General features: G+C 39.5%; 1 protein-coding gene across 3 annotated transcripts in view; it reads right to left on the bottom strand.

Annotated features, from left to right (window-relative positions):
- LOC311253604 (protein FAM184A-like) overlaps positions 1–12,530 on the bottom strand; it is a 200,268-nt gene that overhangs the window by 131,708 nt on the left and 56,030 nt on the right. For all 3 annotated transcript variants that reach the window (XR_014621718.1, XM_084347699.1, XM_084347698.1), the window contains exons 3-8: positions 9,253–9,387; positions 8,929–9,027; positions 5,227–5,433; positions 4,572–4,745; positions 2,831–2,992; positions 1,375–1,510 (exon numbers count right to left, since the gene is read on the bottom strand). Coding sequence is in view for 2 of the 3 variants with exons in the window: in XM_084347699.1 (XP_084203825.1) it covers positions 1,375–1,510; positions 2,831–2,992; positions 4,572–4,745; positions 5,227–5,433; positions 8,929–9,027; positions 9,253–9,387 (913 nt within the window). In the remaining variant the exon portion in view is untranslated. The remainder of the gene's footprint in view (positions 1–1,374; positions 1,511–2,830; positions 2,993–4,571; positions 4,746–5,226; positions 5,434–8,928; positions 9,028–9,252; positions 9,388–12,530) is intronic.

The following is a 12,530-nucleotide window of genomic DNA, read 5'->3' on the forward strand; positions in this document are numbered from 1 at the left end:
AACAAACACCTTTACTTGAGGCGTTTTTGATTGGTACTAGTCAGCAGTCGACATTACAGTACATAAACACCCAACAGTAGTGGAGGTGAGCAGGAGTGAACATAAATGCACTTTTAATCCCAAAAGTTTAATCCCAAATCTCTGGGCTCTCCTCTTGTCTGTAAACAGCTCCGGATCAGAGCAGAATCTGATGTGACTCATTGTGTTTACTCCTCCAGAAGGTCAGGATCAGCACCCGACTCTACAGCCGGCTCAGAGCAGTCCACCCTCCCAACACAACACTCTACAAACTGACAGCGCTCCGATTGACAGGGCACCGATCGTTATCGGCTGATATATGTTATACGGTTTGGAGGTAAAGGTACTTTGAGTTCAGAGTTTCTAGACACTTTACTTCATAGGCCTGGGCAATATAAAGATATTATATCATTATCGTGATATGAGACTATATATTGTCTTAGATTTTGGATATCGTTAAATCGTGATATAGCATAGATGGTGTTTTTTCCTTGTTTTAAAGGCTACATCGCAGTAAAGTGATGTCATTTTCTGAACTTACCAGATTGTTCTACTTGTTCTAGTACTTGTCTTTACCCAGTCATTATATCCAAATTATTGATAATTGATATTTATGAAAAATGTCAGTGTGTTAATATTTTGTGAAAAAAAACAATTGTCACCAATGTCGTCACAAGAGAGAGGATATTTTGGTCTCCCAGTTGTAGCATTAATGAAGTTCTTTTGAGGAGATCGAGATATAGCCTAAAAATATTGCAATATAACTTTCAGGCCATATCGCCCAGCCCTATTACATCAGTACATATATTTTTTAAAATCTTAAATCAGGTACAAGCAGTAAGCAGGTGCTAGAGTAGTGGCTTCAGGACAAAGACTGACACAACTGAGACTGAGGCACAGAACTTTCCAAGATTTTGTGTCCTATTTATGTCTTCTAAATTCTGTAAGTTATTATTTCCTCAACATGTAATGGTGATTTTACTATGACACTATTAACTAACAACCACAGATAACAAAAAAGACAAGAAACCTCCTCTTGATCAGTGATCAGAGATCGGTATCACCCGATACTGCTTCCTGTGATCAGTAATCGGCTCCAAAAATCCTGACTGGGGCACGTTTACTGCAAACGTCTTTTGTTTTGTTTTAATGGAGAGCTCTTGTGGCAGAAGTTACATATCTCACATAACGAGATTATGTTTCCTGAATCTCTAAATGAGGTGGTGACTAAAATGTTATCATAACCAGTTTTGTCATAATAGACAAAAACATGACAATAAGCCTCAAGATGACAGATTACACGTGTGTGCACAGCAGCGTATTGTGCAGCAGTGACTGATAAGAAGTCCGTCTCACTGGCTTTATGGAGGATCTCAGTTGCTTGCTGCTGGACTCGTTCTCTGCTGCCCTCCAGTTCATACTCAGTGTCCTTCAGCTGCATCACCCAGATCTCTCCGTCCTGGATGGCCTCTTCCAGCTGCTTGTGCAGGTTCTGCAACACACACACATAGAAACACACACGTACTCACCACAGCAATAAAATGTTGAGTATTTTAAAAGCCAACCATCTGTCCCACCACAGCCTAGAGTCACAGAAACATATCCAGCTCCTCAGACTTCAGGAGCTGAAGTGCACACCACATTAGATTTTCCACCTCTCTTAAGATTCTTGAAAAACATTTTCACCCTCAGGCTTTTACTTTAGTCTTTGTTTTCTGCAGCTGTTTTCCATCTAATTTAGCCCATTTTCTACCCAAAGTGAACCTAGAGAAGACTCTCAGATTGTTGATGCTATGCTGGAATGACTGTACGTACGAGAAGAACAGCAGTAGGTACTTTTCAATTTTCATGTGGTTACAAACAAGGGCCTCAAGTTATGGTCAAATATCATACTGTGATTATTTTTGACAGATATTGTGAATGTGATATGATTCAGGATGTAAATGATCAGTCTTGCGTCACAAGTTTTCATTTTCACAGAAAAAACTATTAAAACTAGAATGGCACTCAGTAGAGCGCATACCTCCGCCAAGCCCCAACAGTCCCCTTGAATTCATTCAAGCCTCATCCAATATCAAATAAATATTTAAATCCACTAGCTCCTGACTTTCATTAGGTGGAGGTGATTAGAGCCTGATCGATATATCTGTTAGCTGGTACTATCGGCTGATATTGGCCTTTCACTGATACGTATATCGGTTTCAGTATATATGTTGTCAGATATGAAAACTTTTTTAGAGATCATAATGCAGAAAAAGATTCTTGGGGTAAATTATCATTATTACATTACCAGTGAAGTTTAGTTTAAACATCTTTTTCACAAGTGCTTCATAACCACATTTGAGGGATCATTGCAAAAAATATATTTTCTACGTAAGAATATAAAGATAAGTCATATTGATATCGGAATATTTTGACTCCCCATGCAGTGTCAGTCAGGCTCTAAATAAAATCCTGATGATGTGACATTTGCTGGTGTCTGTACCAAACAAACATGTGGAGGAGGAGCTCTGTAGCCTAGGACACCTCTGCAGCTCTACAGAATTTCATTAGAATGCTGTTTAGTTTTTTTTACATATTTTACCTGAATCACAAAATTGCAAACTTCTGCAGGTTGGATATGGCACCTGGTCATGTTGTGATTTCAACTTTGAACTCTGCAGCGCTGTCAGCAACAAATAATTGTTGTACACGTTTGGTGAATCAGATGTTGAATGTTCTTGTTTTGGTCTGTGAGTATTGAGTACTTTGAGTGGCTTCTTTGTCTGGAAAGACAACACACACATGCACGTACGCGCACGCACACACACACCTTCATAGTTCCCTCGGCGTTGGCCAGTGACGTCTGCAGTCTGTTGGTCTTGTCTCGGTTCTCTCGGGCCTCCTCCTGTGCTTTCTGCAGCTCGCTCCTCAGCTTGGACAGCGAGCGCTGCAGCGCTGCTTCCTGAGCCTGGAACTCCTTACGAAGCTCAACCTTCACATGAGCAGAGAATCACAGACATCAACACATGAAATATGAAAACAAAAACATGTTTGGCACCAGCCAGTAGGCTCTGATTAAAGTTCTGATAAACCCATCGGATGGTTCCTGTCCTCGACCAGATGGCAGATATATTTCACTCAGCAGTTGGTGGAGATCCAAACAGATCTAAAAAAGCTTCAATATCAGAATCAGAGTCAGAATCAGAAATACTTGATTATCCCCGAGGGGAAATTGTTTACGATACAGCTGCTCCCATTCAAAGTTCAGAATATGCAGAAATAATAATAATTGTAATAATAATAATAATATCTATATATAAACAAGAACAAAAACAAAACAAAAAGACAAGAAATGTACACTCCACTAGAATAAATATACATATATACAGAGCAATAATGCCAAATTTGACACTCAGAGCGAGGAATTGAACAGTTTGATGGCCACAGGCAGGAATGATTTCCTGTGGCGCTCTGTGGTGCATCTTGGTGGGATATAAGATGATAATAAGATAAGATGAGATAAGACTTGCATCCATCAGGTGGAGACAAACATGACTCTACATGAATGACGTCTGAATGTGAAAATAACAGAACAACCATTGGCTAACAGTTTTGCAATAGCAACTTTTTAAAGTGATCACATCAGACTTTGTGTTTAAAGCTTGTTCTGCTGCTTTTAGGCCATCAAACTTGATGTGTGACTGTTGTATTAATATGAACTTTGTATTCTTTGTGAATCTTTAGGTATAACTCTACAATATAACTATAATTATGTCATAAGTTTAAACAAAAGTACAAAAATTGGACATATGTTTTTCATCGAATGTACTAAATAAAAACACATAACATACTGATTGAAAAGATTTCTAAGTATAAATGCACAAAATATTTTTAACCCTTCATAACTTATTTGAACAATGTCTATTTTTTAGTTTTTTGAGATATGTTGATTTTATGAACAGTGTACGAAGGCGTTTTTAAGTTTCATCTGCAATAGAAATACTTCCTGAGTGCCTTCAACAGTATTCTGCTTACCGTGATACAAAATACACTATGCTTAAAACCTCTGACTGTGACTCTCTCTGAAAACTATCAACCTGCTTCTCTGTTCCCCTCCTGCCACTGAGGGCGTGTTGTCACAACATTTGGCACGTTACATGTCATTACGTACCATAATGTAGGGTAACGTAATGTAATGTAGCACAACATAACAGCGTAATATTGCCAATTCTTGTGTACAACATGATGAGGCAAAAGCCAAAAGCCTTAGCCGTCTGCTGCAAAAAATGAATGCCCTAGCTATTATAGGTTTTATTTTAGACAGGATCATGTAGACTGATTTCCTAGTGCCAGTTCAGGGCTGCCCGCTGGAGCCCTGTTTTCATTGGGTGAATGGAAAGATGGACTGAAGAAAAGACTCATTATGTTTACATAAATGAAGACCGACAAACTTTAGTCAGTCAAGTGTCTGACTGCTTTGTATTGTTTAATATTCCAGCCATTGAACACATGGAGATAAGGATGTGAAACAGCGCAATATCCCCTTAACAGAGACTTCAACAGAGGTTTACCTCTGTCCTCTTCCAGGCCAGCAGGTTCTCTGTGGTGAGCTGGTGTGTTCTCCTCATGGCCTCTAGCTCCCTCTCATAACATTCCTGAGCCTTGGCCAGCTTCGCCTCGTACTCCTCCACCAGGCGGACCTTATCCTTTGATAGCTCCTCCACCCTCTCCATCAAGGCCTCCACCTACACAGAGACACGGATACATGAAGGACAACGTTTTTTTTTTTCCCTTATGGTTGAATGTGAGTCATAGTGAATGAAAGCTTTTTGTGAAAGTTTTTGAAATGAAACCACCCACTGCACTATATTATTATAATCTATGTTTTTAAAAGGTTAGTCTTTGTTAAATCTTTTGTATTAGATAGTTAACAGTCGAGAGGAAAGGAAAAATGGGAATAAAAGAAGGGTATGACATGCAACAAAAGTTCATGGTTATACTCAATACATCTACAGACTTTATATTAGACTCATAATCCAAACTGCACCAACTAAACAACTTACATTTTTCAGTTTTCATGCTCGGAACACCTACAAAGCCTCCAAAACAGCAATTACTCCAACAAGTAACTTGCCGCATAAACTCTGCACCATAACATGCTTCAGTCCAGCAGTTCTGGCCTCCCACAGAACATCTACCTTCCTTTCTCTCTCACTCTTAGCCCACCTCTTGTCTATGGAGCTCGGCCAGTTTCTCCTGGTCTTCAGTGGAGGAGGCACTCTGGTTCTGCTGGTTGTTGAGGAGTTCCTCCACCTCCTGCCGGTGACTGGCCCTCAGCTCCTCAAGCGCTCGCCGCTTCTCCGCCTCAAACTGGGCCTGAGCCTGGCTGAACGCCCGCAGCTTCTCCTCAAAATCCCGACGCATCTCCTCCACCTATTGGAACCACCAGACATATTCTGTTCCGTCTCAATCATCCCAACCAAATCTGTGCCTGTGCCAAGCTAAATGCTAACAGGATCTCTTAAAATCTCCCTATGATAACTAAAGATGTGCAAATATTTTTAATTCATTCATTCGTTTTTTCTCTCAGAGCGAAAACAGATGCTCACAGCTCCTCGACACCTTAGTAGGGCTGTCCCCAATAGCACAGGGCTTCAAAGCTTCAGTGATGATTATCAAATTACCAAAAATTCAAAGTTCTGACATCACAGCAGGGGTTGGGGGGAGGGGGTTCTTGCACAACACAAGCTATAAAGCTATAAAATAAACTTTGATATTATTGTATGAGTTTAATGAGAGACAAGGACAGGAGCCACTGCCCCAAATGTCTCAAAAGTCGACTTGATTGTGAGTAGTGTTGCGTTCGTTGAACCAGTACCTGGAATTCACTATGGGTACCAAACGGTACCTTTTCTGGTACTGTACTCTCTCTGTAATAACACAAATGTAATTTCAGTTGTATATAATAAGTCACCAGATATGATCGGCATTGTTTCAAAGGGCTGGAGCAGCTGGAGGAACTGTTTTTACTCTGCACACTTTACTCAAAATGGATAGCGGGACTAAACTGTACAAACTGATGTAATATCAGCTCAGTGCTGCAGACTCTAATATTTCCCGCTAAAAAGAATGAAATTCACATACTATAGGTTCATACTAAGGTTTCAGACATACTAAAAAACCTCACATAACATTTTAATACTCAACAGCATGTTAGAAGGAGCTTCAGTTGCAGCCAGCAGCTGAGTTTCGGCTAATGTTAGTAAAAATGCTATGACAGTGAAGAAAGCACAGTTATCTCCAACAACTTCTCCAACAAGCTAATTAATTACATACAGATGTCAATGAAGACCTTGATGCCTTGTTGTTCATGTAAGAGAGTTTAACTCTCCTTGAACGAGCACAGCGCTGACTGCAGGCATGTGAACGCCAGCTGGCTTTCAGGCTATCAACACGGTACACTCTTCAGCTGTCAGATATATGTGATGTTTGACCAGGTGTTCCTCAGGTTGGATGTGTCGCCCTGGTCAGATTTGTATTTTGCATACAAATACTGCAGCAAGTGTTCTCACTGTGAGCTGACTCACTCTCTCTTTGTCTTTATTAGATAACTCTGAAGATGAGCTCTTCGTTACTGAAATTTGGCAGTGATTTATTATATGTGAATCGGTACTTGGTAGTTCGACGTAATTCTGTCCCCTTAAAAGTACTGAGTTCTGTATCCAGTCGTGTGAGAGGCGAGCTTTGATGCTCCCTCGATGGTTTTTGTGTGCTCTGGATTTGAACCTAGTTAAACCTCATAGACCTCGCTCTCTTTTTCCGTCCTGTACCTCTCTTTCTGTACAGCCACCGCTCTTTCCATCCAATACTGATTTGGATGTTGATTACCATGGCAACCGTAGAAGCTTCAAAGCTTGAAGCATTTGGGACAGCCCTACACCTCATCTTGTTGAACTGTTTCATCAAAGGATGTGACAGACATGAGGTAGAAAAAATATACAAACATGTAAAATGGGATGAGATGTCATGTGATGAAGGCAAAAGGCAACTCATTGGCCAAGCTGAAGGTGGACAGTGTGAAGGCATTGGCAGAGAAGAAGACTGGAGTCAGACCGAAGCTAACATACGCCAACATCACATGTGAACACACTTCAGTTGTTCATTATACACACTGCCATCAGACTCTACAGAAGCAGGCGGATATGATCTTGTGTCATGTGATGGTATGATGTGATACATGTCATGACAACATAATATGATGCATGTCATCAGATTAGATTGATATTCAGTTACCCTGCATCTCTTTACATTCTGCATTGGTTTTACTTAAACTTTACAGAATAACTTGAGTAGCAGCTATGAGCTCAACTATAACTGTCCTATTTGTTACTATAGGATATTACATAGCATACTGTAGGAGTGATGATAGACCTTACATTCATTCTACAGTACTGTCAGGACACTATGGGAGTGATAGCATAGGTATTGGTGTGAAATCTGTTTTATTTTATTTTATTATTTTTTTCTTTTCTTTTCTGTTTTTGTTGTATTGTTATTCCTCCTGTTTGTGTCTTTGTTTTGTGTGATGTTATTTTTCCTTAAAAAAAGCAATAGAAAGTGAATTTCAGAAAACAGAAGCAATTATTTTAAAAAAAGAAAAAAGAGTGGCAATACCAGATTGGCACATATGAAAGTCATATTTGCAGGATTGACTGCCGCTAAGAAGACTATAATACATTCATGGTTTTCCCCAGACATCCCATCGGCAAAAGAATGGCTAAACCATTTTAGAGACATTGCTCTTTTAGAAAGGTCATTGGCTGTTATACATAAAGCGCGAGCATCTACTGTGCAGGCCTGGGATGCTCTTATCGGTTCTCTTTTTGACATAACTTTGCTTGCTCACATTTAGGGTGTTACTGTGAATTATGTTGTCTGACTGCAAGACTCTCCTCACATAGGTCATCTAATGCAATGGGCTCCCACTGGTGGGTCAGGAAAATTATTATTATTTTTTTTTTTTTGCTTACTTTATCTTTGTAGGTCGAATTATCTCCTGACCCTTACTTCTTCTCTTTCTGTTTACTTATGTGTACAATATATATGTATATTTTTTTTCTTTTCCTTTAAATAATCTTTAATGGCAGGGCGATGGCACTATGTTTGTAAGACAATGTTCAAAATGTTCAATAAAAAGTTTGTCACAAAAAAAAGAAAAAAGAACAGATAAGAGTATCGATAAAGAAGTGAACTGATAAGGAGAAGAATAGCATCAGTATCAATAACATCCTGATGATACATCCTTACTTGTGGTAGTCTTCCAGAAAATACCCTGCAAAACATCGATACCATTTAAAATACCAAACTATTATTGTAGTGTGAGTGTAACTACTACATGTGTAACTATCACATGTGTAAGATGTTGATGCTTGGCGGTAGAGATCCGATCTTACTGCATCATGTCAATGAGACCAATTCGTGTGCCTTTATGCTGGGCAGTGAGTGTGAGACTGTCTGACTGTGTGCAGCACAGTATGTCACTGCTGGTTCTAGAAGCTTATGACACTTATAAATTACAGTTAAAGTAGTAGTTTGCAGGTGCAAGATATCAGTTGAACGACAGTGATACGCTGTTTATTACACATACCACTAACCACGGCAACGGCATACACCAGTTAGCAGCCGCCTCAAAGTAAGAAGCTGTTTATACTGTGTTAACTTGTCTTACTTCATTTTCAACGGTTGCATATGTGTACCAATTAACATAATACATCCCAACACTTGTTAGTACACAACTCAACACTGAGTACAATGGACAATATTTGGTTCTATCAGTATCAGAGAATCACAATGTATATGTGTGTGTGTGTGTGTGTGTGTGTGTGTGTGTGTGTGTGTGTGTGTGTGTGTGTGTGTGAAAAGGCTTACCTCTCTGCTCATAGAAACCACTCTCTGTGTGTGCTGGGCCTCAGTGCAGAGCTGGGAGTCCTCCATTCTCTGTCTGTACATCTCAAACTCTGCTAAAGCCTGACAGTCACAAAACATCACAGCAGCTGCGGTACATTATTTCACAGAGACACTTTCATTTCATGCAGTCACTGCTACATTGTATGAAACACTCTTGAATTAAATTAATTTAAGTCTGTGGTAGAATGACAGAAGAAAGAAGATGTCTCTACAATGTACAAACATTTCCACTAAACACAACCACTCTAAACAAGTCCCTCGTGGTGCCCAGCAGCAGTCAGTGACCTGTCTCTTCATGTGTTCGTGGAGCTCCACAGATTCTTCCAGACTGGCCAGCCGCCGCCTCAGGTCTGCCTCGTCCGCCATTTTACTCTTGTACTGCATGATCTTGTCTCTGGTTTCTGTAACTATGTGTTGGACCTAAACATGCGGAAGAAAATAAAAGGCTCATAATCTCCAAAGCTGCAGAACTTATTTAATGCAGGAACTATGTTGTTCAATGAAAACATGAAGAGGATTTCTCACACCCGCACACAGAGTAGGTGGAAGTAAGAATGTGGAGAATATGTGTAAGTAAAAGCAGGAGCCAGCACGACACTGTTGCCTCCAACAAACGTTGCTTTAAAAAACACTTGAAAGCAAAACACAGCATTACAGCTTACAGCATGATGAAGCAAAGCTTCTCTCTGAGACAAGCTGAATGAAATGAACAGCAGTCAAACCAGGTTCAACAACAAGATTTAAAGTGTCCCGTAAGAGGAGATCAGCAGATTTGATCTGGAGCCAGAATTCTTCTACTTCTGTGAAATCAGTCCAGGAGATCTACTATATAATACATTCAAGCATTTTAAACAGTTCGTTTGGAACCTGTTCCTGATATGATTCCTTATATTCAGTATTGTTGTTGGCTGAGAGCAGTCAGGACTGAGCAGTGACTGACAACTGGATTATGGAGTGGACAGTCGACGAGCTTCTCTACAGAGGAAACTACCATTGTTGAATGGGAAGTGGCACCTGATGGTGCAGACATACTGTACAGTAGCTCAAATGTGTTGCTGCCAGTTTAAAGGAACAGTGCAACATTTGGGGATTCATTTTGTTATAATGAATTGGATTAGAAGATTGATAGCACTCTTATGTCTGTCTTTTAAAGATCCCATAGTGTGCTACATGCTTCAGCATAGTGACATGTTTCCTGTAAGAACAGGCAGCTGGGGGGGGCTTGTCACAGATGCAGACTGGCATCTTTAGTCCCGATCCGAGTCATTTAATATTCAGTATCTGCCGATACCGAGTCCCAATCCGATACTTATCCCTAACTAAAATTTTCCTAGATAATACAGCTGCATTAAGAAAAAATCACCTGCATCCAAGCTGTTCTTAATTGCTTTTTTTATTTTGTTGAAACAAAGTAAATACTTTCATATGGCTCTTTCTTATTCTGCATAGCCTATTGCAACATTGGTTTTCATTTGTTTTTTGTTTTTTTCTAACAAAAACAACCAAGTAAACAAAGTCAGTAACTAAACCCTGATCCTCTACCACGGAGATGGGCTCGTTATCCACAGCGATGAATTCAATGACCTTCTCTGTAATATTTTTGGCCATGTCGCTGACTTGAGGATATTTCTCTTTCCTTTTGAAAGTATCCGCAAGTGTTTGTTGCTTCAGTGCCTATGCCTGTTTTGCTTGAGTGAACTCATGTTTTTGTTTATGTGCCATATCAAATTTGTAGTATTAAATGCAGCTCTTTTGTTACCAGCTCACGAAACGGTCGTATTGCCGTTGTTACATGTCGCCGTTGGACTGCTTTCACTTTCACTTTCTAATTTGAAATATTTCCACACTGCAGACATTTTATCCACAGGTTCTCCAGACTAACGTTACACGCGCGTCTGCATTCTGCCGTAAATTGCGCTCCGTTGACAACAGCTGACGTAAAAATAATCGGGCTTGGGTCCACGTTCAAAATTGCCGACCCCGATCAGTAAAAAAAAATATCGGCCCCGATCCCGATCGCGGGACATCCCCAGAGATAACAGATGCTGTTGATGTACCGATTCATCAGTGCCATACTCACTATTCTACGGAAACGCATTGCATTCACTGGATAAAAAAAAATTATAGACATCTTACCTCGTAATTACGAGATCAGGATCTCATAATTATGAGAAAAGATCTCGTAATTGCGAGATCAGGATCTCGTAATTATGAGAAAAGATCTCGTAATTATGAGATAGTGAAACACTGCGGTCAAGCCAGCCCACACGTTGTTTTGCGGTGCGCGCATATACTGTGTGTTTTATTAGTGTGATTACACTAATAGCGAGAAAAGACTTGTTTCAAAGGCTTCCACAACAACCCCAGGACGTAACAAATACTCACATCAATCTGATGTAGCCTTTCAAAATAAAAGCCCTCTAAAATGTCAAATATTTCTAATATTTCTCTCTTAATTCAGATCGAAATTAGGAGGAAACTCCCTGTTTCCACAGACTAATTTCAGTTCGGACTGATAGTGGTCCACCTCAGAGCCTCACTCATGTAATATCAGGAAGTTCTGATGTGGACCTTCAAAATTAAAGCCCTCTGAAATTTGGATTACATTTTCAATATTTGTCTCAAATTCAGATTTACATTAAAAGGAAACTTCCTGTTTCCAAAGACTAATTTCAGTTCAGACTGATAGTGGTCCACCTCTTAGACTCACTCATATAATATCAGGAAGATCTGATGTGGAATTACAAAATAAAAGCCCTCTTAAATGTCAGATATTGTCAATATTTCCATGTGAATTCAGCTTGACATTAAAAAGAAACTACCTGTTTCCACACAAAATATTTAAAATTTCAGCGGGCTTTAATTTCGAAATTCCACATCAGAACTTCCCCGATATTATATGAGTGAGTCTCTGAGGTGGACCACTATCAGTCTGAATTAAAATTAGTCTATGGAAACAGGGAGTTTCCTTTTAATATCCATCTGAATTTGTAAATATTGACAATATCTGACATTTAAGAGGGCTTTAATTTTGAAATTCCACATCAGAACTTCCTGATATTAAATGAGTGAGTCTCTGAGGTGGGGTACTATCATTCTGAACAGAAATTATTCTGTGGAAACAGGGAGTTACCCTTCAATGTAAATCTGAATTTGAGGAAAAATATTTAAAATATTTAAAATATCAGAGGACCTAAATTTTGAAATTCCACATCAGAACTTCCTGATATTACATGAGTGAGTCTCTGGGGTGGACCACTACCAGTCTGAATTAAAATTAGTCTGTGGAAATTTTTGTGGAAAACTTTTTTTTAATATCCGTCTGAATATACATGTAAATATTGACAATATCTGACATTTAAGAGGGCTTTAATTTTGAAATGCCACATCAGATTGGCCTGCTTTTTCCTGGGTGTCATCCTGAGGTCGAGTACTACCAGTCTGAAGTGGAACGGTCCAGTAATAATGGGTAGTTTTTAAGAAATATGAATCCTAATGTACATATAATACAGTGAAATATGAAGGTTCAGAGGGCTTTTATTCTGAAATGCCACATCAGATTG

The sequence above is a fragment of the Pagrus pagrus genome (assembly GCF_965226575.1).
Source record: "Pagrus pagrus genome assembly, chromosome: 24".
NCBI classification, from domain to species: domain Eukaryota; kingdom Metazoa; phylum Chordata; class Actinopteri; order Spariformes; family Sparidae; genus Pagrus; species Pagrus pagrus.